Source organism: Bos indicus, chromosome 8, assembly GCF_029378745.1.
Source record: "Bos indicus isolate NIAB-ARS_2022 breed Sahiwal x Tharparkar chromosome 8, NIAB-ARS_B.indTharparkar_mat_pri_1.0, whole genome shotgun sequence".
In the NCBI taxonomy this organism is placed as follows: Eukaryota; Metazoa; Chordata; class Mammalia; order Artiodactyla; family Bovidae; genus Bos; species Bos indicus.
The window spans coordinates 102665549-102691063 of NC_091767.1; the positions used below are offsets into that span (position 1 = coordinate 102665549).

General features: G+C 51.7%; 1 protein-coding gene across 12 annotated transcripts in view; it reads left to right on the forward strand.

Annotated features, from left to right (window-relative positions):
• Positions 1-25515, forward strand: part of RGS3 (regulator of G protein signaling 3) — a 153257-nt gene that overhangs the window by 80125 nt on the left and 47617 nt on the right. For 10 of the 12 annotated variants that reach the window (XM_070795313.1, XM_070795314.1, XM_070795317.1 and 7 more), the window contains 2 exons: positions 4097-4140; positions 10633-10755. In XM_070795313.1, coding sequence (XP_070651414.1) covers positions 4097-4140; positions 10633-10755 — 167 coding nt within the window. Of the gene's footprint in view, positions 1-4096; positions 4141-10632; positions 10756-15276; positions 24498-25515 lie in introns of those variants that run through there. The other 2 variants (XM_070795321.1, XM_019966773.2) reach the window with 2 other exon arrangements.

Consider the following 25515-nt stretch of genomic DNA (forward strand, 5'->3'; position numbering starts at 1 on the left):
TGAGTCCTGGCGTCCACACTCCTGCCCACCTCCGCCATGCCTCCAGAGACTCGCTGCAGCAACGAGGCCGGCTTTTAGGAGATGTATCCGCGGCCTCAGCTGGAGCCTCTCTTGGCAGAATGGTCTCTGATTAACATTGCCAGTGACTCCTAAGGTTTCTTGTCTCTTTCAAATCGACCTGTGTGGGGAGTTCAGTTTGGGGCAGAGAAGACGGTAAACACAGAACACGCCCAGCCTTTCCTGTGGGCTGGGGCTGGCGAGGGCCATTCCCTGGTAGAGCAGAGTCTGCCCCACCCAGGGAACAAGGACTCTCCATGTGATGTGTCTGAAGGGTGCTTGGCTCCGCTGGCCAAGCCCACTCCCAGGACCGGGCCCGGGCACGGAACATCGTGGGTGCCCAGTGAATGTTTGTTGGGTGAATGAACGGAGGTCCGGAGGGAGACGGGAAGCGAGGCCTGGGTTTAGGGGCCGGGGTGCATGCCTCCCTCGCTTCCGGCTGGTGGCCACTTAAACCTTGCCCTCCCTCCTCCTGCCCAGCTTCTCCCAGGCTTCAGCCGGGGCTGAAAGGCAGTGTAATGGGAACAGGCGGAGAGCTGGCGCTAACAATTGGGACATCTCCGGTCAGCCGGGGCCCATTGTGGCCTCTTCCTGCCTCTGCCGCCCACTGGCTTTACTGTTCTTTGTGTTTCTGCGTCCCAGGCGGCCCGCGTCCCGCCCACAGTGTATCTTCCTGACCTGCCCTGGTCTCTCAGGATGGCCTGGAAATGTCCAGCTGGTTCTTGGGTTCCCCAACCTCCCTGAAGAGCCCATGCGCCCCGTCTTGGAGCCTCAGCCGCTTGGGTCCTGGCTGCGGGAGCGCTTGGAGTTAAATTTAGCCGGTTGACATTTTCTGAGCGTCTCCTCAGAGCCCCGCTCAGTGCTGGCCACCAGGGTAATAGCAGAGACAGAGACATAGTCCCACTTAAGGAGCCCATGGCCTGGTGAAATGACAGATGAGTAAACCGGGAAAGGGACAGAGTATGACCTTGTGGTCAGAAATGGGCTTTGGAGGCCGGGGCTCCTCAGTTCAAGTCTCAGCTCTACCATTTGCCCACTCCCCAGGCCTCAGTTTCTACATCTGGAAAATGGAGACAACAGCCCTCCTGGCCTGTCTCACGAGTGGAGAGGACTTGGTAACTGGTTGATTTGGGATCTAAGGCCAGGCTTGAGAGAGCTCTGGAAAAGTGCCAGAGGGGTCAGACCTGGACCAGGAAGCCAGTTCTGGGCTCCCCTAGCTCATGATTGAGGATCACCCTTGCATAGCCCATTCCCTTGTAGCTCACTTGGTAAAGAATCTACCTGCAATGAAGGAGATACAGAAGTCGTGGGTTTGATTCCTGGGTCGGGAAGGTCCCCTGGAGAAGGAAATAGCAACCCACTCCAGTATTCTTGCCTGGAGAATCCCATGGACAGAAGAGCCTGGCAAGCTACATTCCATGTGATTGCAAGAGTTGGACACGTCTTAGTGACTAAACCACCTCCTAACCAGCCCAAGGTCCACATTCCTTGGTTGGGTTCACCCAGAAACCAAGTGGCTCCTTGTTAAACTTCAAAATGGTGCAAGTGGTTGGAGTGCTGGATGGAAAGCCCAAACGTGTGCTGCCTCATGTCCCCTTTCCTTTACACTCGCCCCCATTTCCATACTCTGGGAAGTCCAGAGCCCACACCTGGGTTCTGGAAGGGTGGTGGGGCTGCAGTTTCTCTCCTGGCTCAGCCACCCTGCAGCCTCTTCTTTCTGCCGCTGCAGCTCCTTACAGGACCGCTGGGTTCTGAGTCTTGCTGTCCTTATGTGAGGCTCTGAGCCGTGCTGAGTGCTGCTGCCCCCATTCCGTCCTTCCCCCAGAGTGCTGCCAGCACAAGGCCATGACATGGAGCGCATGTCAGGGAGGGTCTGCAGCAATGTGGGGGGTGTCGAAGCACAGAGAAGTTTCAAGGCAATCCATCAGTGATCCCTTGCCACTGGGAATATATGTTCTGGGTCATATCCTCCTGACCTTGGCCTCCTGTCTCCCTGAGGCTCCCAGCATGCTGGCTTGCCCCTCCCTTCTAGAACCTTCTCTTCTCTCACCACCAGCTTCTAAAACCCAAATTTCTGTTATTTTCTTACATGGATCTTTTTGTTTGTCCCTTGGCACTAAAGTCTGCTTCTGGAAAGTCAAGGAAACATCCTGGTTGTTTTCTTAAACAAAAGAAACCACCTCCCCTTGTCTCCACCCTCAGTAACGCAAGTAACTGGCAGAAGCTTTGAAATTAGAGGTTTCTTCAACATGATTGACTTTTTATGCAGGGTTCCCCTCCCCCCACCAGCCCATCTCTAGGTGGGGAGAAGCAGAAGGATTTATTCTAAGTCCAAAGCATACCCCCATTTACTTAGGAGCTATTTTTATCTGACTCTGGCTGGCATCCCTAGCCTTAGGGATAGACTTGCCCAGGAAACTGCCCATATACTTGTTCCGAGAGGGCCTGGTCTCCACCCACGTGAGGGCCTCATTTACTACTTTTCTTAGGAATAGAAAAGTTTTCTCTCTTTTTTAGGGGAAAAAAAAAAATCTGTTTTTTTCCTTGCCACTTTTACTTTGCAATGCATTTTGGTTTTGGGTTTCTTGTTGTTTATTTTTCTTTTGACAATTTCTGTGATTCAAGTATCTGTTGAGGGTTCTGCTTTGAGCCTAGCACTGGTCCTGCTTCCTCAAGGAGACAAGGGGCTGGGTCGGGCCCACGTGGTGAGCCCTTGAGAGGTAGGTGTGCAGTGGTTCAGAGTGTGGACTCTGTGGCAGGTGTTCTGGGTATAAGTCTTGGTTCTTCCTCCTTCTCCCTGAGGCAGGTTATCATCCCCTCTGCCTCAGCTTTCTCACATGAATCGTGGGTGAGCATACCCCCTGACTCATAGGGTGGTCATGAAGGTCCAGTTTATGCACATGAAACCTTTGGCGCCATGGTTGGTACGCAGCACTGGGTATGCGAAAGCTCTGTGGCAGCTTAAGTGTTTGCTGTTGTATGTGCTGTGTGGTTATTTCCCTCAAAAAGGACAACCTGCCCCGTGAGGGCGAATGCTTGAAATACAGGAAGTTGCTAACCACCCCTGGCCTGTGCTTAGATGAGTGGCCCGTGGGGAGGGCTGCCAGGTTCTGAGGAGCAACCTGCAGTGGTCAGGGAAGGCAGCCTGGAGGAGGCGGCAGGGCTTCCCTACCCTGGCGATCCCTTGAGCACAGCTGGTGATCCTCCATCCCCATGCCTTCGCTCATGCTGTTCCCAGCTTCCGGAGCGCCCTTTCTTCCCATCTTGAGTTCAAGCTCAAAAGGGTCCTCCTCCAGGAGGCCTTCCCCGACAGCTGGGGCTTATCTCCTGGCTCTTGTGTTTCCGAAGTACCCAGACCAAATCACCTTCTGCCCTAGGGTGGGTATTCCGTCTCAGCTGCTCTGCTGGAGGAGGGGCAAGCGGCCGACAGGTTTCCCAGCTGCTGCCCAGGTGAAGAGGGTTTGGGGAGTGGTTGAGTGTTGGATTCTAGACCAAGCGTCAGAAAACTCTAGGAGAACACATTGAGGGGTTGGGCCTGGGCTGGGAAGCCATCTCTAGGCTCCACCCAGCCTGTGACTGGGGATTCCCCTCTCCCCACTGCACAGTCCACAGAGTCCACGCATTCCTCGGTGGCTCCTTGTGGCATTTCAAAATGACACAGGCAGTGTGCTGCCTCTGTGTCCCTTACCGCCAGGGGCATGGTGAGAAAGACGCCCCCTGGGTTGGCTGACAGTCCCCTGCACCCCGTGCATGGTGCCCGGAGGCTGCTCCTGGCTGCCTCTCATGGAGGGAGAGCTCAGCACTCCTTGGAGCAGGCTGACCTTCAGGCACAGGCCTCACAGCTGTACCTCAACCTATTTAGTGACCAAGTGGGCTTTCCTCCTGAGATTTCACTGCCCCGAGAGCCTGCCCCTTCTTCCTCTTTTTACAGGAAGTACCACACACAGCCCTATGGGTGAGAGAGCTGGTGGAGCTCAAGCAAATGGTTGAGACTCTGTAGCCAATTCTAATGCAAGCGTTCCTTTTTGTTCCCTCAAAGGTTCTTCAGAAGACCTGAAGTTCTGTGTGCTGTATCTTGCAGAGGTGAGTGCTTCCCCCTGAATTTGAGGAGAGGGTTCAGTGTCCCGGGGCTGGAAGGAAGATGTTGGGCTGGGTGCGAGTGCCGGTTCTGAGGCTGTCTCCACACCTGCTCCTGTGGTGGTTCTGGGCAGGTCCACGAGGCAGCGCCCTGCTCTGTGGAATGGGACAGAGTGCTCCGCCCCAGTGTCTCTCACCTCTGTGTAGAAGAGTGGTGGACATGAACATGCTTAAAGGGGAAAGAAGGACCCTGTGGCCTCCTGCTTAGGACTTCCTGGTCTCCAGTCCCTGTAAGGGTCACAATGAGGATGTGGCCTGTCAAGTCAGGCATCACCCTATTCGTGGTGGCTAAAGAATCTGCCTGCAGTGCAGGAGACCTGGGTTCTATCCTTGGGCCGGAAAGATCCCCTGGAGAAGGCAATGACTACCCACTCCAGGATTCTTGCCTGGGAAATCCCATGGATAGAGGAGCCTGGTGGGCTACAGTCCCCAGGGTCACAAAGAGTTGGACACGACTGAGGGACTAACAACAGTCCTCTAGAGAGGGCCCTGATTCTCGTGCCCACCTCTTTCCTCCTCTCTTTCTGGAAGATACCACCTACATCCCCCTCCTGCAAGGTCTTATCAATGTTTTAAAAAGGCCTTCCCCTGGGCCAGAGAATACACATGGAAGAAACCATCCAGCATCTGATGGTGGGCTGGAGTAACACCCACTCAGTGGGTTGAATGCTCCTCTCTTCTTCAGGCTGGTTATCCCAGTCCCATCAGAAGCTCAACTGGACACTGTGCCTTTGCTGAGCTAACTGGAGGCAAACAGCTTATTGCTTGATGTGTTTTGGGAGATGAAATATCATTTATTGTTGTAGTTCAGTTGTTCGGTTGTGTCTGACTCTTTGCGACCCCATGGACCGCAGCATGCTAGGCTTCCCTGTCCTTCACCATCTCCCGGGGTTTGCTCAAACTCATGTCCATTGAGTTGATGATGCCATCCAACCATCTTATCCTCTGTCGCCCTCTTCTCCTCCTGCCTTCAGTCTTTCCCAGCATCAGGGTCTTGTTCAGCGAGTTAGCTCTTCGCATCAGGTAGCCAAAAATATCATTACCCAGGGGTTTAATCAAAGGAGGCCTTGGTGATGGAAAAACAGAGCTACTGAGCCAAATTTTTTTTCAATTTTCAGCAAATTTTCTTACTCCTTATACCTCTGTTCATATGAGTCTGCTACTAGTTGCAAGCAGGGATTCGTTAGACCCATTCCTTCCTTCTGCTTCTGTTTGTCTGTCTTACCCAATAACAGCCCTGGGAAACTGTCCGTCTGTGGGAGAGTGCACTGGCCACACGTTATGGGTGAGGCCTAGTCTGTGCTGGCTGGCCAAGGGGAGTACACCCTTTTGAGAAGGAATTTGCATATTGTTTGTGATTGGAAGATCATTCCTTCAGTTCCAGGCATGTCCCCTTTAGGTGACCAGACCCCTGAGGTTAAGACAGTTGATGAGATGTTAGCTTCAGGGGACAGCAGGGAGTCCAAAAGGCAGTGGACGTCGTTGGAGCTGAGCTGGGGACCCCGGCAGCCTGGGATGGCCATTTGAGGTCTGAAAAGGCATCAGTATCCTCCCGTGTCAGCGTATCCCCGCTGAGCACAGGAAGTAGCTGGTGGAGACGTTTCAGGGCTGGCGTGTTGGCCTGGAGCCGAGCGAGGAGGCTAGGAGAGGCTGGAAGGCAGGCTGGGAAGCCTCAGAGCTTTTGCCTTTCCAGCCTCACCCATCTGGATTCCAGTTCTCTCCAGCGGGGCCTGAAATGAGGCTCCCAGTTCTTTAATGCCAAGAGAGCCATTCCTGCCAGGCTGGGGTTATTTTTCCCAGAGAAAAGCACTTCTGCTCCTTGGTTTCCAGGGAGCTGTGACCTCCTAGCCCTCCAAAGACTGATGAAGGCATATTGATCCGGGCCCTTTTATTTCAGTAAAGTGTCAGGTGATCCGACCCCAAGGGGCTGGAGGATTGAAATTCACAGGCAGCCAGAAGCCTCTCTTTTCTCTTAATGGGCTGCTCTTTACAAGAGGCATGTCTGTAACACACAGAAGACAAGATCCCTGCCTACCCTGCGGCCTGGAACAGGCCTGCCAACCGTGGTTTTGAAACCCACAGAGAACTCCAGACCTGTGTCTTAGTTGGCATTTCCAGCAAGTGGTTTTTCTCTTTGTTTCCTAACACGCAGGTGGTGTCCAGAGAAGAAACAAGGCCAGAGAGTCAGGATTATAGGGACGGTTTTCCAGTCTGCATTGAGAGAGTGCCGACTGCCTGGGGCGGGTGGGGGTGGGGGGGCGGCTGCTCTGATTGTTCCCCAGCAGTAGGTCCTGGTTAGTTATCATTCGGGTTGGATTGACCTGAGTAGTCCTCGGCCCTGGGGCCTTAATTTCCCCGGACAGGTGTCCCTCAGCCCCTGCAAATCCTTGAGACAGATGCAGCCTCTGACGGGCTGTACCAGGGGCATGGGGTCAAAGGGCACATGGGTTAGGGACTATCCGCAGAGAATTTGATCCTGGCTCTACTAATTTAAGAGTCTTCACTTTGGGGTTAGGAAGACCTAGACTGGAATCTTGACCCTGCCATTTCCTAACTGAGCGATCTGAGCAAGTCATATACTCATCTCTGAAATGAGGCTGTTGAGGCCTACCTTATAGGGTTGTTGCAGTGATTAAATGAGATTCAATAAGATACTGTGTCCAAGGCACTTAGCACAGAACCTGCCACATAGTGAGCACTCAATAAATGCTCCTGTTATTCCTGTTAGCGTCATAACAGGGGGAGAGCTTTTCGTATTCATTTACTCTCCATTAGCAACATTGCCAATGATTTATCGATCCTCTAAAATAAAAACTAAGAGGAGTATCTCACATTCTTTGTAATGTACATATACTGTTAAATAAAGAAGGCAAGATTGCAGATTCTGGAGGAGGCAGAAGACAGACTCTGAATCCCTCCTCTCCCGACACTTTTGGGGCTGCCGACTTAACCTCTTTGAGCCTGAGTTTTCTCATCTAAAAGATGGTAACAGCTGTGTTTTTCCTTTCTCCCTATGTCGTAGGGTCACTGGGAGAATTGAATTAAGTGAGAGAACATCTGTCACAGCAAGTGAACAAATGTAAATTGTAGTAGAAGAGGTTTTCGTTTTTATAAGGATAATATTAATTCAGAAACAAGAAGGTTGAGGCAAGATTGGGTTTTAAAGAAAGAAGGCAAGAGGAGCCGGGTTTCTAGTTGGATTTGGGATTGCTCAAAAGAATCCACCTGCCAAGGCAGGAGACACAAGAGAAGTCCAGTCCTGGGTCAGGAAGATTCCCTGGAGAAGGAAATGGCTACCCACTCCTGTATTTTTGCCTGGAGAATTCCATGGACAGAGGAGCCTGGCAGGCTACAGTCTATAGGTTGCAAAGAGTTGGACACAACTCAACACACACACACACACACACAAACACACACACACACACACACACGTATGTTTGAATGCAGAGGTCTGGGCCCAGTGTTGTTCCATCTGCAGAGAGCTTAGCTCACCAGCTGGTGATCAAGGAGGCCCTGCCTCCAAGTGAGCTTCCTGAGGATGGTTTCAGGGCAGCTTACAACCTTGACCTTGGAGCCTGATATTTGAGGACACAGTGTATATGAGTGTTAAACTGATGAGTCAGGTCACAAAGTGGACCAAGAGAGACCCAGGCAGGCAGTGGGGGCCCCTGATTTAGGCAGATGGGAATTCAGCCTTCCTGGAGGGGGCTGGCTCCAGGCTCTCCCTCTCGTCCAGGCCAGCCTCCCAAACTCCAGGCGACACTTGGAGAGGAGGCTTGGGAGCTAGGGCCTCCCTGGAATGTGTGAGCATCTAAGATAGCCAACCCCAAACCCTCAACTGGGCCTAGGTTTAGGTCCTTGGGGCCTCAGACACCTTCTTAAGATCATGGATGGGAAGGTGCTTTTTAAAATGGATAATTAGATAAAGGGAATTATTATTAAGGTGGAATCTGCTTCAGAACAGAAAAAGCGGGGGAAGTTGGGGCTCAGGGAGTTGAAAGGATTTGCTGAAGCCCAAATAGCTAGGTAGAGGCAGGCCTGGGAGGCTTGTGCGTGCATGCGTGTACGCTAAGTCGCTTCAGTCGTGTCCCAATTCTCTGCCACCCCATGGACTGTAGTTCACCAGGCTCCTCTGTTCATGGGATTCTCCAGGCAAGAATACTGGAGTCAGTTGCCATGCCTTCCTCCAGGGGTTCGGGCCAGGGCCAAATTTGTGGCCTTTCCACACTGGCAGCGTTTCTAAGTGAGAAGGGACCCTAGTCCCTGCCCTGCCCCTCCCCTCGCTGGGTGAATGTGACAAGACAGGGAGCAGATGGCTCTCTGATCAGCTCCTGCTCCACCTGGCTTCTCTCTGGGGCATCTTGGGGTGAGTCCTTCCTTGCAGTGGGCTGGGGATTCTAGCAAGTGGAAGTCTGTTATTAAGTGGTAGAATTGCCTCACCACGTCCACTCAGTTCCCTGAAACCAAGAGGTGGGGCTTTCTTTCCGCTCTCCTCTGATGCTTTTAGGAAGAACAACTCTGAGCACTTTGGGGCTGGCACCCTGGGAATACTTAGTTTGGGAGGTGGCCCTTGCCTAAAGGGTGGTTTCCCTGAGGGCTGGGTCAGATGGTAGGGGAGAAAAAGTGCTCAAATGCTACTCCATGAAGCTGATAACCAACCATCGCAGCTCGGAGCCTTGGCACTGGCTGTTCCTTCTGCCTGGAACGGTTTCTCCCTAGCACTTTCCTTGGCAGCTCTTTCTCATTCAGCCTTGGCTGGGTGCTGCCCCTCCAGAAAGGCTGGCTCTGTCTACTGGGCTCAGACAGGACCTCTCCCTTTCGGCCTTTCCACAGTTTGTAATTACATTGTTTAATTGTCTCTTGTCTCTGCCCCCATCCTAAGGGCAAGAACTCAGCCTCTCTTATTTCCCTCTTCACCCCCAGGGGCCTAGCACAGTCCTTGACACAAAACAGGTGCTCAATAAATATTTCTTAAACAAATGAAGTACCAATAATGAAGATAGCTGCTGTTTGTTGAAAGTGTTAGTTGCTCAGTCGTGTCTGACTCTTAGTGACCCCATGGACTGCAGCCTGCTAGGCTCCTCTGTCCATGGAATTCTCCAGGCAAGAATACTGGAGTGGGTAGCCATTCCCTTCTCCAGGGGATCCTCCCCATCCAGGGATTGAACCCAGGTCTCCTGCATTGCAGGCAGATTCTTTACCATCTGAGCCACCAGGGAAGCTGTTTGTTGACGCCTGGGTTATTGCTTGCCCTCCTGATAGCTCTGAGAGGTAGGTGACATCGTGGTTATTCCCATCTTACAGATTTCTCTGAGGTTGACAGCTAGGAAGCAACAAAGCTGAGATTCAGACCAGTCCTATCCAACTGCAAAAAAAGGAAGGATTGCATAGAATTCTACACTGTCCTTTTCTATGTTCTGAGCCATCCAGCTCACACCCTTAGCTCCCTGGATGAGTTCATCAAATCGCAGCCCTCTGCGGTTATAATCAAATTCCAGCGGAGACAGAAAGAGCTCGCCACTCCCTGCGCAGAGCAGAGCGTCCTGCAGAGGATGATAACGCGGGGCATGTTGTTCCTCCCCTCCCCGCCCCCAGCACATTCTGGCTCCTTCGGGGCTGACTCCCTGGGTCCCCGCAGCTCTCTGGTGCCTGTGCTAAGGCTGGCCTGGATTTGACCTCATTCCGAGAGTCTCCTGGGAGCCAGAGCTCACTGAGGCCTTGACTGGCCAAGCACTATACTAGGCCTGGATGAAAAAGGCCTTCCTAGAAGGGGTTTCGGGTCTAGTTGGGGAGATGAGATTGCAGCACTTAACAAGGTTAAATAGCAAAGCGAGATTTAAATGGCAGCAGTGCCAGAAGCTTGCACTCAACTGAGCTGAACAGTCATTGATCAGACTCAGCTCATGTGTCAGGCAGCAGCGGGGCTGTTGAAGGCCATGCGACCAGTCTCCAAAGACTCTCCGGAGGGACCCAGGTCCTGTGTGGGTACCCATTTCACCCTGGTCTTGTGATTAGATGAGTGTGCTGAGATTGGGGAGGGGTCATTGCTCCACAGAATGTAAGGGGGGCAGAGACCTCGGCCCTCTGGGTCCCCCACGCGCTCCCCCAGCGGTCGCCTTCTGCCGTCTGTCCCCGGGGGTGACCTCACCATGGCAGTCTGCAGCTCTCCACAGGACTCCACTGTGTTGGGAACCACTGCCTCCCTCCCCCTAGGCCGTGGGCACAGGGCTTGCCAGCTGGGCCCCGAACCAGCTCCCCTGCTCGTCTGGCTGCCTCGATGTCACCGGGGATTAGTGTGCGCACTTGTGGCTTTTAGTGGTCACTCCCCACCCTGCTGCAGCCTCACCCACTGGATGGTTAGGGTTGGGCTCGGGCCGGGGGCCCCCTGAACCAGGGAGCAGCCCTGACTGCCCCTTTCTCTGTTTCCTCTGACGTCAGAAGGCAGAGTGCTTATTCACTTTGGAAGCGCACTCGCAGGAGCAGAAGAAGAGAGTGTGCTGGTGCCTGTCGGAGAACATTGCGAAGCAGCAGCAGCTGGCGACTCCGTCCCCCGACAGCAAGGTAAGGGCCTCACCGGGGGCCACAGCCCTCGTCTCCCACCATGGCCAGCCCAGACCCCCGAGCCTCCAAATTGAGCTTGGGACCAGCCCGAGTTCAGAACTTGGAACTGGGCAGCCGGCTCTTGGCAAGAAGCTGAGAGCGTCTCTCTCCTTGGCGTGTCACTGGATCTACTGAGCGAATTCGAGGGCTCTCGGGTAGATTGGCAGAGCCGAACTGAGCGTGACCCATCAATTCTCCACCCTGTTCTCTAATTCACCTGTGGCAAGGTCTAGTTTGGGCCGGCATTCCTGCTGCTGCCAGGCACGTGGTCCCCCCTCTAGGTCGTGCCCAGGGACAGCACACTGGTGTTTAAAACTGGCCCGAGGCAGACATAATTAGGAATGGACGCTTATGGCAGAAAGAAGCCTGCTGGTTCGATGCAGGCCACAGCCAAGTGGAGGCAAGTGGAGTTTTCCGGGGACTGGGGCCCTGCCAGCTGGAGCATCAGGGAGATTAGAGACTCCCAGCTGAAGCTGACGTGGGGACGGGCAGCTGGTCCTGTGCCTGTGGAGGGTGATGGGACCAGAGCTGGACCCACTGTCCCCCAGATGCCCACGCCAGGCACAGTTGTATCCCCCATTTGTGAGTCCCTTCTCTCGCTGAACGTGCTGGCCATTTGGGAATTTGGTCTGATTGGCTGCCAAAGGAGCCAAGGTGGTTGGCCGGCTGGAATCAGGGAGAAGAAGGGAAAGGAAAGCAAGCGGCAGCTGGTCAGCTCGCAGGCCCCGCGCGGCTTCTGGCTGCATTCAGGCCGCCCTGCGCATAGCCCGGCAGGGCAGGCTGCCAAGGACGGGAGTGGGGAAAGGGACCGCACACCCCTGGCGGGGCGGTGGCGGCCGGCAGCTCCTAAAATAGTGTCTGAGAATTATATAATCTCAGATTCGACAGTTATCTTGTTTTACCACTCACTGAGCGTCCCTAGGGGTCCACCTGGGGAGAGCAGTTTCCTCTCCAAAGCGTTGTCGTGTGAAGGAAAGGCGACGGTGCGTCCACAGCTCGTAGCATGGTGCCTGGTATTCAGTAGGCGCTCAGTCAACCACAACCCAGCTGCTCCTCCTCGGCTGGCTGGCTCCCAATCTCAGCTTCTGCTACTCCACAGAGACCTGCCGAGGCTGTGGGCTGCCTGGCCTCCTTGATCTGGGGTGGGTCACAATCAGAAAACAGGCCGCTTCCTCCTCACCAGGGCGGCCGCTGGTGAGGAGGAACTTGTGTTCCTCAGTTGTCCTGTGTTTTAGGCTTAGCTCCTCCTGGTCTGCGGGAAAAGTTCTTTTGGCCTCAACTTCTGTGTCTGCTGGCTCTGGAGTAGGTTGGCAACAGCCTTCTCAGCACCTTGGGGAGTCTCTCCATCTTCGGTTGGGGAGTCGGGGGACAGTTTGAGCGACTGAAGGTAGGCTGGGTTGAGAGTGGGTCCCTGCAGGGCTGCAGGCTTGGCTGACTGACTCTGGATTTGGGGCCTGGCTTCAGGGCCGCACCAAGATATATGGGCATCTCGGGCAGGCAACAGCTGGACGTGACTCGAGATTAAAGCTCTTTTAAATGTGTGCTTAATGAGAAACTGTGTGCTGGGCTGAAGGAGGGAGAAGAAAAGGGTCTAACCACCGGGATGGCCTCACATGGCCCCCTCACCTGAGAGAGGGCCCTGCCCAGCTGGCACACCCCACTTGGCCCACCCTCCTTGGGCAGCAATTAGTAACGACCTTCTGTTAGGCAGCCCCCTTATGGATCTCACTGCCCACTTTCCCTACCGACATCATACACACTTGAAGAGTCTTAGCAGTTCATTCCTTCTAGTTGCTTGCAGAATGCTCCCTGAGAGAAGTTCTAGTAAATAGGATCTTCTCCAGCCCCGCGTGGTTCCAGGAGTGTTTCAGCAAAAAAAAATCACCTTAACTACCAGACCAGGTGGCTTGTCCAGCCGGCACAGGCTGTGCACCTGTGCCCAGCTCTGTCAGGTCCCGGCTGCCTTGCCGGTGACCGTGAACCTCCTTGCCCAGGGCTGGGCTGCAGTCTTTTCACTAGGCTTGCCGCCACCAGGGGAGAAAGAAGAGGGAAGGCCAAGCTGAGCCTGGACTGGCTTCTTGCACTGTGCAGAGCTCTTTTGCTTGAAATCTGTGTCGAGTCCTGACTAGAGAAGCGTGCTATTATTATTATTTTTTAATGCTATTTCTTTGTTCTTTCCGGAACTGTTCCTCCTTGTGTGCAGAACGGAAATTGCTGCCTAAGCCACTCCCTGTCCCCCCAACTCCAGTGCTTTTCTGAGAAAAGACACTTTGCAAGGCAGCTCCCCGAACTCCCGTGTTGCCCCTTCTGAACCCTGCTCCTTTCAATAGTGTTTGCTGATCCTTGGAATGAGCTGACACTCAAACATCTCAAGGAATGCAAAAGTTCTTCCCCCATTTGCAAAACATAATAAATGTGATATGCCCTGAAAAGGAAATGCTCCTGGGGAGGGACAGAGGGTACTGGAGGAAGGTGGTTTTAGAGAACAGTTGTGAGGTGGGTGTTCCACTCCCTGCTGCGTCGACCTTGAGCAACAGCTTCCCGCTGGGGCCTTGGTGGTCCCATCTGCACGCTGGTCAGGTGGCTCTTCCCAGCTCCTCAAGCTTTGTGACTCCCATGAAAGCTGAGGACCCGGGGTCGTCCAGTCTCCTTTAGAGAACTCTGCCCTGGAGATTTCTGCGTCACTCGATCGCCTATGAAATGTGCCTTTAGTGGCCAGGTCTGCTCCCCTCTTGGTGGTGGGGAGGGGCGACCGTAGGCTTTCTGTGCTGTGTCTGAGGGTTGCAGTTACCTGGGGTTGCAGTGTGGGGGTCTGGGGGTCCCAGCTGGGACCAGGTGGGCATAAGGGGACGGGCAGCATTCTGACTGTGTCCCTTCTCCACGGCTCCACTGTCTTTCTCCGGCTGTCTCCTGGCTGCCCACGGCACGGGGGAGGCTGCTCCAGGTGTGCCTTTGTGCTCCCTCTTTCTGTAGAAATAAGTGGCTGGCTTCCTCTCCTCTTCTAGCTCCCTTCTTCTCAGCACCCTGTTCTTCCCCATCCGCACTCTTCACCCTTTCTCGCCTCGTCATCTGCCCTTGTGGGTAAACTAGCTGTCTTCTCTCACCTGGGGTAACTTCTACTAAACTCCCTACCATGGGGAATGCTGCCAAGCTAATCTGGAATAACTCACAGATGGCTGTTCAGGTTCTAAGCTAATAGGGAGAGACAGATACATATTGGGTTGGTTATTCAGTCAAATATAGGGATAAATGGCCTTCCCTGGTAGCACAGCTGGTAAAGAATCCGCCTGCAATGTAGGAGACCCCAGTTTGATTCCTAGGTCAGGAAGTTACCCCAGAGAAAGGATAGGCTACCCACTTCAGTATTCTTGGGCTTCCCTGGAGGCACAGACGGTGAAGAAATCTGCCTGCAGTGTGGGAGACCTGAGTTCAATCCCTGGGTCAGGAAGATCCCCTGGAGAAGGGAATGGCTACCCACTCCAGTATTCTGGCCTGGAGAATCCCTGTGGACAGAGGAGCCTGGCGGGCTACAGTTCATGGGGTTGCAAAGAATCAGACATGACTGAGCGACTAAGCATATAGCACAGCAGCATAGAAATAAATGCCTGCTCTGGGCCAGACTCTAGTTTAGGTCCTTTGGGGTCCTTTGAGGGGAGCTCTTGGCTGCCCATTCATTGTCCACTCAGTGAACCTGCACTGAGCCCTTACCACGTGCAGAGCCCCAGCCCGGGCATTAGGAAGCCTCTGAGGAAAGCAGGCTTTCGACTGAGCCGTCAGGGAGGGAGAGGGTGGGGTGCAGCACGTGCTGGCTCCGTCCGTTCAGGGTGCACCCTGAGCTCAGTGCTGGGAATGCACGAAGAATCTGTCACGTTCTTTCCTTGGGAAATTGCAGTCCAGCGGTGATGACAGATATGCCAGCAGATGGTTCTAAAATAACATAGTGAGTGGTATGGGAGGTGTGAGTGCTTAACTGCTCTATGACCTCGGGTGAGGCACTGAGCCTCTCTGAGACTCGGGTTTTTCATGAGTACAGTGATTGAATGAACTGGATTCTCGTGAGGGCTAAACTCATGTAACGTGCTCAGCAAAGAGGCGTACAAGAAGAACTCTCTGAATTATTATTAAAGTTATGTCTATATAGGAGATTCATCTAGTGGCCTTGTTTATTGAGGCTGAATGCTGCCACTTTGACCACATGTGACGACCGTTCCATGTCACTTCCCGGTAGCCACCTGCCATATTCCTGGGACCAGGCAGGGAAACTGAGGCCTCCTGGGTCTGGTCTGGCTGTAAGACTTCTCCTAGCTGTGACACCAAGGTGCATGCCACATATCATCTCCACTGCAGCACCCAGAGGTGGGGCCTTGGAGATGCCAGGGTCCGTGTGAGCACTGTAGGAAGGAGCAGGGGCAGGTCTTGGAGTCAGGCAGCCCTGGCCTGAGTCGACAGTGAAGCTAACTCCAGTTCTGTCTGGTTCCACAGAAACTCCACCCTTATGGCTCTCTCCAGCAGGAGATGGGGCCGGCCAACTCAACCAATGCTACCCAGGATAGAAGCTTTACCTCATCAGGACAGACTCTGATTGGCTGAGCAAACCCAAGGGCGGGACTCTGCTTCTGGCAACTTAACCCTTTCTTGGGCATCCCCTACCACAGAGTAACCTCACCTCAACTGGACCCAAGTCGGAGGACCAAGATGTTGGGCCTAGGGTCATCTGAAGGGAATGGCCCCACGGGTGTGTGTGGACTGGCATCAGAAGGACCACAGTGGTGCCAGAGGCCCTGTGGGCAGATGCAGACTGGATCCAAAAGCCCCAAATGGAGAAGAACCAGAAGCTTATTCCCTACAGGGAAGAAGGAGGTGAAATAGCACGTGGGCTTCCGGTGGTTCCAGCACCTGCCTTGGGGGCAGGGGGAGAGGTCAGGAGAGGTCAGCGCTGATGGAGAACAACGCCAAGATGCCTGGCTGCCAGAAGATATCTCCACTGCTTCACTCATTTGTCATCTGTACTCAAGCATTCATTCCTTCACTCATCGGATATTTTGAGGGCATGTGCTTTATGCCAGACTCTGTGCTAGGAGCCTGAGATAACTGTGGAGAGTGAGGTGGATGTGGTCTCTGCTCTCATCTTAGTAGAAGAGTGAGCATTACGTAAAGGTTAACACACACACACACACTTGCACACGTGGTTACGAACTGAGATAATCTATGAAGGGAAAGAAAGGATTCTTTCAAGAGAGAATGTTGTGTAGATGGCTATAGGGGTGGGGGAGGGGCAGGGGACAAGCCTGACTTTGAAGCTACGACCCGCAGGCCAGAAAGGAGTTAGCCAGTCAAGGACTCTGGAAGGAATGTTCCCGGCAGACCGGAACAGCCTGTGAAGAGTGCCTGAGATAGGGTAGGGGTGCAGCGTGCTGGAGGGACGGAGGCCAGGCCGCTGGAGCTTGAGTTAGTGAGGGGAAAGACCACTGGGTGCGGACCAGGTGGTTCAGGGCTGTGTTGGTTCGTGTTGTACTGAGAGTTCGGGTCTGGGCACAGTGGGAAGCCATTGAAAGCTTTTGAGAAAGGGAGTCACAGGGTCTCAGGGACCATTTCTAGAAGATGGTAGAACCCAAGGTGGGGAGTTCCTTAAGTCCTCCAGATGAGGGGCGAGGCGACCTGTCCTGGAGGGGTGCTGGGGAGGTGATTATGTGGGTGTCCAGACCCTGAGGGTAGCGGAGGCTCGGATAAGCGTCTCCTGTCCTCCACCTTTCTCACCCTCCACCATGTCTGACTTTCAGTGGATGCAAGTCAGGGCGAGGCCGTCCTCACAGAGCTCCCTCCTTGTGAGGCCTGGGTAGGGACCAGGGCCGAGTACTGAGAATGTCCCCAGGAGCTGGGAGTAGTGGGGCTTCCCCAGGCCTCAGCAGGGGTGGCCTGTGCTGTCCGTCCATCCGGTGCTGAATGGGCTGATAGGAAACTGGAATTCGGCCCCTGGGAAGCTGACTAGGTTTGCTTTCTGCGGAGCTCCCGAGACTCAGGGACCAGGGCTAAGTGTGGCTCAGCACCGCTGAGGGGAGACCCGTCCGGCCGTGAGGCTGATTGGTGACCTACCAGGGGACAGTGGTGACAGGCCAGTGTGGGGCAGCTTTCACATCCTTCTGTCCAGACAAAACTCACACACAAAGGGCACGTGTAGGAGCAGGGCCTTGCCTAGAGAGGAGGTCAGAGAGGCTGGGCTTCAGTCTAGGGAAGTCCCCTTGAACACTCGGCGTTGTGTCCTTAAGATCCTCTCTGTGTTCTGGAGAGGAGTCTTGTGCCCTGCTGGATTTGCTCAGCTGCTTTGGCTACCTGAACCTCAAGAAGGGTGGCCCTGTAGAGAATTCTTCCCTTAGCCTCCCACAGATGGCCCTTCCTCCCAGCCTAGGAAAGATCAGACATGTGGTAGCAATAATCTAACAGGGGATCAACCCGGTGCCCCACCCAGCAGGGGAATAGCCGGCCAGAGTGGGACAAGCAGTGTCTATCAGCTGAGACTCCGCCTGCAGGGTTAATTCTGAGAGGCTAAACAGCTGGGTCTGCACAGACAGCAAGCAGCATCATGTTTTCATTTGATTCCCTTACAAAATGACATTAAGGGGAGAGTGAGGCCCAGGAGAATCGCCTGTCTGGAAAGGCAGCCAGCTTTTCTCTTCTGGACCTGGGGACCTACCTCTGTCCACCACACGGGTGCAGAGGTTGGGAGCTCTGGTGGCAGGGCAACAGAGACACTAAACGCCAGAGACACTAAACGCAGCACCTGGCCCTGGGGAGGGCGCTTTCCTTCGCTTGTCCCAGCAAGCTGCTGCTGGGGACGCAGCCATCAGCTCTGGGAAGGCCCTGTCTTCCCGCTGACTGTGGTGAGCCACAGCGCCATTGCTGCTCTGCCTTTCAAATCGATGAGACAATTAATTTGGCTCGACGGGCTCGAGAAGATGAAATACGATCGGGTGGCCATTGCTCCTCAACAGCCTGGTCCATCCCCAGACGTCCAGGATGATGAATGCATCGAAATTGCCTTCAAGAGCCATAATCACGGGAAACATGGCCGAGCCCCTCCCTCCACACAAATCACTCTAAGAAGCTCACACAATGGCCTCTTTCCTGATGGCCCAATTGTCTTGCAGTGTGTCTGGGGACCTACGAGCTGGGAGCACGGGAGCACAACCATTTATTGTTGGAAAGGCCATCTGTGCGATTTGAATACAAAGTGACTCTTTAAATTCCCCACCCCACCCCCTGCACATCCTTTGATCCCATTTTCTTGTTTTCTTTATTGTCTCACGCTCTGGGTTTGCTGAAACTCCCAGTCTCTGCTGCCTGGGTCCTTTGGCAGTTTGGGAATTGGGACCTGTTGGAAATAATGAAGACATTTATTTATGTATGACTTTTTTTTTTAATTATTCTCTATTTTAAATTCTTTTTCATAAATTCTGCCACCAAAGCCTGTATTTCTCATATACAGCACCTAGAGCATTCTGCAAATTGAAGGCGCAGGCAATTTCACGATGTGGGTAGGCCCCTACAGCAAGAACATGGGCATCAGAGGTGTCAACTGGGATCCCCAGGCATTATCTCCCCTAGGCCTCCCAGCAGCCCTGTTTTATGGATGCAAGAGACTAAGACTCAGAGAGGTTAAGTGATTTATCCAAGGTCACACAGCTTCCCAGCTGTGGCTAGTCCTGAGGCTGAGCTAGTCCTCCAGCCAAGGCATTTCAGCCTAATCCATTGCTCTTTCCAGATGTAACGGTTTGCCTTTTAGGGGGTGGAAGTAAAAGAAATCAATTATCTCCTTCAGGAAGAGCCAGGAGGGAAGATACCGAGCATGTAGAAGTTGTGGCCCCTTAAGCTCTAGATGGAATCCTTGAGGAGTATAAAATGAGATGTCTTATTCTCTACACACTAGAGAATAAACTTGGAGTTCATATGGCCCAGGGTGGTCCAGGCTGACAAAATGAATAGCGTTATACAAGATTTGAAAAATCTGTTGTGAAAGACAAGGAGGAACTCCAGAAGACAGTCAGCAGCACTGGGACGGTCGGGTTACCCCCCTTTTCAGTCTGGCTTTCAAGAGGGCCAGCAACAGAGTCTTGGGGACCTGGTCTTGATAGAACAGAGGCTGAAGGCAGGAAGGGATAGGTTCAGCCCTTTGACCTCTGCTTGGTTAAGGGTGAGGTGAGAGCCTGCTGCAGGTTTTGGGCCCAGATTTTGCTAGTTGACTGATGCCAAATCTCAACACTAAGTACGTGTGTGCGCTCAGTCGCTTCAGTCATGTCTGACTCTTTGCAACCCTGTGGACTGTAGTCCCACCAGGCTCCTCTGTCCATGGGATTCTCCTGGCAAGAATACTAGAGTGGGTTGCTGTAGCCTCCTCCTAGGGGATCTTCCCAACCGAGGGATCAAACCCGCATCTCCTGCATTGCAGGAGGATTCGTTCCTGCCGAGCCACCAGGGAAGCCCCAATACTAAGTAACTGGGTGTCAAATGGACTAGATTTCAGATATTCTCCATGCCCCACCCCCACAGCTCCCGCTCCCCCACCAAAATTGTTTTCCAGTCTCTCCAGCTTTCCTGCCTCCCCTTGTTGCTGCCCATCTGGCTGTAGAAAGATCATCCTCTTCCCCACCTTCCTCTTGGCCTCAGCCATCTTGCTATCTTTTTTTGTTATTCTTAAAGAAGATTGTACAACCTTGCCCTCCGTCTTTACCTTATCTTTCTTCAAGCCTTTCTCTGAATAGGGCCACCATCCTCCAAATTGTTCCCAGATCCTCAGTTTAAGGGTAGAATAATACCAGTAAGTACTTTATAAGTGAGCGCTTAAGACTGTGAGCCTGGAGCAATGCCAAGCTCTTCACCTACATATTCTGTCTTAATCCTCACTACAGCCTCTTGAGGTTCTTTGTCATCTTTACACATTTACTCTCACTATACCTGGTTGGTAGATAAGGATGCTGAGTCTTTGAGGAGAAACTTACCCAAGGTCACACAGCCAGTGAGTGGCTAGGGTAGGAACCTGGGGGGCCCAGCCCCAGAGCACTGACTCTGGATGGCTCCGTTCTACTACTTTCCAGCAACCACAGACCATCAAAGCTGGGGAGGCTGAGTAGTTCAACTCCTTGCTTCAAGACCATCCTGCGAGGCCATGGTCCCACCCTGGTTCTCTCCCTGGTTGCTCTGCCCTCCTGCTTTGAGCCCACAGCCCAGCCATTTTGAATTATTCCCCTTCTCTAAATTCCCCATGCATGTTCCTCTTGAGGCTGTTTCTCCTGCCTGATGTTGCCTGCCCTCCTCTGCTGTTGCGGCCACATACAGTCCTCAGGCTTCAAGGCTCCCTGGCTTGCCTCAGAAGTCCCTGCGTCCCCGTCTGTGCCCCATAGTGTTTTGTTCATCTTTAGCATGGTGTGTCAGGCAGCTGTGTCTCACCTGCAAGACCATGAGCTTCTTGGGAGCCAGACATCCACACCCACCCTTCTCCCAGGCAGGGTCCAGGCCTCTCCTACGGCCTTTCCCTTGTCACCCTCACTGCGCTCCTCTCCCCTCCTTCTAGAGGTCAGCAATTCATGGGCTCTGCATATTTTGAGATATTTTCATAACATCTATCATAAGTATTCTCATAAAATTGAGATATTAATGTTGCCTTAATTTTCCAAAGGCCCGATGGTGTGTGTGGTTCTGTGTGGTGCTTGCGTTTGGTTGACAGACCATCTATTTTTATAACTTATAAATTAGCTCTCTCTGCAGGGTTAAGTTATTTAAGCAAACTTGCATATGGTCTGTAGTGGGGATCATAGTTTATTTCTCTCTGACTCTGTTAAGCCTGATCCTTGGTAGGTACTCACTAGATGTTGTAGAATTGGATTACGGTTCAAGCCTGTCACATTCTAGAATCTAGATGAGGAAACCGAGGCTCAAAAAGGGTAAGTGACCTGGCCAGGTTCGTGGGACAAGGTAGTGGCAGGCAGAGCTAGGATTTGACTCAGGTCTGCTGACTTTCTTGGCTCAGAGCGTTTTCCATTGCACTTCAGTTTTGTAAGACCAGAGCCTGGATCCCCACTTGGTCTTAAGCAATCTAGTCTGGCCAGATTCACTTCAGGGTTGTGAATGCCTCGTATCCATACTGACTCATCAGGGAAGGAGACCTGATGGGAACTGCTCCTATGGTTCTCTCTCCCGGGTTTGTGGAGCTCTCACTGAGCTCCTTGTCCTCAGAGAAAACCAGAGTAGGATTCTGAAGATCTTGGTTCAAATCCTGATTTTGCTTGTAACTCGCTGTGTGACTTTGGGCAAATTACTTCACCTCTCTGCTCATTTGTTTCTTTACCAAGAGAAACGAGGGTATTGAATGTAGGTGATCTCTAGGAATCATCTCCAAAGCCCCAGGGCTTTTTTAACAAGAGGTTAAAAGTAAAAAGAAATGAGACATTTTGGTCTTCATATTGAAACAAGTGTGTGTGAATATTTGCAAGTGTTGTTGTTTAGTTGCTAAGTCATGTCCAACTCTTTTGCAACCCCATAGACTGTAACCTGCCAGGCTCCTCTGTCCATGGGATTCTCCACGTAAGAATAATGGAGTGAGACGCCATTTCCTTCTCCAGGGGAACTTTCTGACCCACTTGGCAGGTGGATTCTTTACCGTTGGGCCGCCTGGAATGCCCATGTGCAAGTGTTGTACATGGTTAATATCCATCATGTACTTGAGTCAAGTAATGTATCAGTGGATCTTATACAGGAAGAGGTCCTCATCTCAGAACTCAAATTATAAGCACAACCCTGCTTCCTCCCAACCAAAGGTGCCTCCTTCCCGGCTTACTCCTGGGAAGACAGCACAATAGCTTTCAAGCCCAGAATCTTCTCCCATTCCTTCTTTTTTCCTGCTCACTGGACTCTTGTTTTAATTTCATGTATATAAGGATACACATATGTTCTTTAATCTCTCTAACTGCTGGTCGATGGCATACAGCTAACTTTCAGTGAAAGTTGTAAGAATCGGTGTGCAATGCCTGCAGTTTCTAGTGTGGTCAGAAGTCTCCTTTAGACTTCCGCAGAAGTTGCCACTAACGCACTGTCTTTAATGTGTACCTTCTTTTGCTCAAACACTACTTAGGGTAAATTTTCTCAGTGTCTTTTAAATGTTAGTGGTTTTCCATTTTGATTAAAATATATTACAGTATAGGTTTCTGCTATTTCTCCTTGTGGGAGAACATTAAGTGTTCAGTAGGCTAGCATAGGAAACTGACCACCATTTATAACACAATTTTCGATGGGAAAATGCTTTCTGAGACCCACTATCAACTCTCAGATGAACTTTAGAAATACAGCTCCACACAAACCCAATAATAGAGAATGCAATATTTACTTCATGAATGACTAGAATTTTGATAGAACTACAGAATCTTTGAGTGTGGAACCGAAAAGGCTACCCTCTCCCCCAGCGGGATTCATCGATTAACAAGCTGATTTGTAGGAACCAAGACAAGAGAGGGGTAAGAACTCCTGGCCAGCGTCATGCAGTTGGTGCTAGAGCTGGAACTAGGACCCTCCTCCCAGCACTCCTCTTTGGGGACTTTCAGGAGCCTGACAGGTTGGGGACAGGGAGGGGCACAGATTGTCTTAGAGATGCTCTTCATCTCACTCAGCTGTGTCGTCTTAGGAAAAGTAAGTCATCGCTTTGGGCTGTAATGGAAATAGTGAGAAGTGTCCCGGCTAACGGCTTGGGGAGAGGTTGTCTAGTCAATTGGCTTGTCTGTAAATTCCCCCCACGTTCTGGCTGGAGTGGAATGAATGGGGCAGCTGTGTTTTACCTGGAGCTCTGGACAGGACAGGGCTGGCGGAGATGTTCCCTGTTCTAAAAATAGCAGTGGGAACGGAGTTGAGGGGAAGGGGAGGGGGCTCCTTCGGGACCTGGGTGGGACGCCTCACCCCCTTCCTCTTCCTGCTGGGCCCCCTGCAAGGAAGCACACCACGGATTCAAAGCATTTAGACCTGGAAGGGTCCTGGAGCCATCAGCGCTCACAGCCCCTCCTCAAACAGAAGAAGAGGCCTGGAAGTAGGGAAAGGACTGGCCAGCCGTCCGGGGTCCAGGGAGATGGTCACAGATGGCAAGCTGTTTTCCTGCTGCGTTTACCAGGGTGGCAGCAGGCCAGGCAAGGTTTTCTCTCCCCGCCTTTGGGAGCGCGCAGGGCCTGGGAACTCCTGGGGCCGGATGTGGTCAGGCTTCCTGATTGTCGCCCAGCAGGCGAGGAGTCCCCGGTTGGTCTGCCCTGAGCCCTGACCTCAGCCAACTGGCCCGCCAGCGCCACGCCCTCCCTGCGCTGTGGTCCTCGCCCTTGCTGACCTGTCCTTGTGTTGCCCCCTAGGCTGTCTGCAGGGAGGGAGGGCCTGCACAGAACCAGTCGGAGGATAGAGGGCCTGGTTGCTTGGGACCTTCCTCTGCCCATCCCAGGAACCTACAGGAGCAGCTAAGGTGAAGGCAGAGTCTGACTGAGGGGTGGACAGGCCAGGGTTCAGATCCCAGCTCTGCTTCTCACCAGCTATGGGATTGCTGGCAGGTCACCCAGCCTCTGTCAAATGAGAGGTTCTCTCACCGGTTCTCCTGAGGACTAAGGGGAATGGTCTGTGCAAAGTGCCTGGCATGTAGTAAGTATGTTCAGCCATCCATACCTCTGGGTTCTGCTTCTATAGACTTAACCAACCCCAAATAGGAAAAAAAAAATAATTCCAGAAATTTCCAAAAACCAAAAGTTGAATTTGCTGAGCTGGCAACTATTGACATAGTATGTGTGTGTGCTAAGTCACTTCAGTTGTGTCCGACTTTGTGACCCTATGGACTGTAGCCCACCAGGCTCCTCTGTCCATGGGATTCTCCAGGCGAGAATACTTCTTCTTCAGTGGGTTGCCATGCTCTTCTCCAGGGGATCTTCCCGACCCAGGGATTGAACCTGCATCTCTTAAGTCTCCTGCATTGGCATCCAGGGTTTTTTTTTTTTATTATTATTACTAGCACCACCTGGCAAGTCCCATTTACACAATATTTCCATTGCATTTAAAATGACTTACATGGCATTTACAGGGGCTACAGTACATGGGGTCACAAAAAGTCAGACATAACTGAATGAGTTTCACCTAATCACTTGGTATTTTAAGTAATCTAGAGATGATTTAAAGTATGTGGGAGGATGTGTGTAGGTTCTATGCAAATATTTATACTATGCCATTTTGTATAAGGGACTTGCATTCCTGGATTTTGGTATCAGCTGGGGTTCCATGGATACCGAGGGACAACTGTACTTAGTAATGGTAGCTGTTGTTGCTAGATCAAATGTAAATGTGTGCTTGACTCTGCAACCCCCTTTCTTGGGTCCTTCATCCACTGGGGCGTGGCAAGTGTGGGGATTTTTTGTTAAATGCAGTTGACTTTTGTTGTATTGTTACAAAAGTAATTCATGTTTACTATGAAGAAAATATTTAATACAGTTGAACCAGGGGAAGGAAATGAAGTTCACCCTTAATCCAACACCCAGGGATAACCACTGTTAACATTTTAGGGTGTATGTCTCCTGTCGGGCATTTGTATATATACACATATATCTTATTTGCAAATTAGCATTGCTAGTGCACACAATTTTCTGACTTGTTTTTTTCCCATTTAGCAGTGTAACATCAATAAATGTTCTTCTACAACATCATTTTTAGTGCCTGCAGAGTACTTCATTGTGTAGATGAAACAGGTTTTGTTTTTAAAAAATCTCCATTAGGTCTACACAGTTTAGCTTGTTGCCAATAGGTGACGGACAGGGAGGCCTGGTGTGCTGCAATTCATGGGGTCGCAAAGAGTCGGACACGGCTGAGCGACTGGACTGAACTGAATACTTCATTTTTATAAAAACCTGAGATAAAAATCTGTAGATTTAGCCTCAGTATTCAGTGTACATCTCTGACCCCCTACAAATACTTGTTGATGAATGAGCGTTTTGTAAGAATAAACTCCTGGTAGTAGAATTTCCAGGAGACAGGATATTTGTCCGTAAAGACGGTTCTTGATACCTATTGCCAAATGACTCTCCAGAATGAATGTACTGATTTATAATCCCACTTCAGATCGAGCAATTAATCCTGCTTAACCCTAGACTGTTATTTTTTAACATGGGTATTCTAGCTTCCTGGGAAACCCAAGCAAATTGAGATAGTCTGGGTAGGAGACCGTTCTCCCCACACAGTCACCAACAATGTGTCTTGTTACATTTCTTAGCAGGTTCCTTTCTTGGATTACTAGAGATGTTGAATATTTATATGCCTTTTTAGTTATTTTCACTGCCTCTTTTGTGAGTGGCTTGTTCAAATCTTTTGCCCATTTTTCTGTTGGGCTGTTTATAGTTTATTAACTCACAAGAGCCCTTTATATAAGGAGGATATTTGTATGTTATCCTTTTATTTTTTATTATTTTAAAACTATAGATGTTTCTGCTTCATAGGTAGTCATGTCTGTGAACTGCTTTGTACCAGCTTTATTGAGGTATTATTCACATATCATACAGTTCATCGATTTGAAGTGTACAACTCTATGGTCTTTTGGATAGTCACAGACTGGAGCAACCATCACCATAGTCAACTTTAGGACATTTTCATTATTTCCAAAAGAAACCACACCCTTTGGTTGTCACCCACCCATTCCCCCATCTCCCCCATCCCCATGCAACCGCCCAT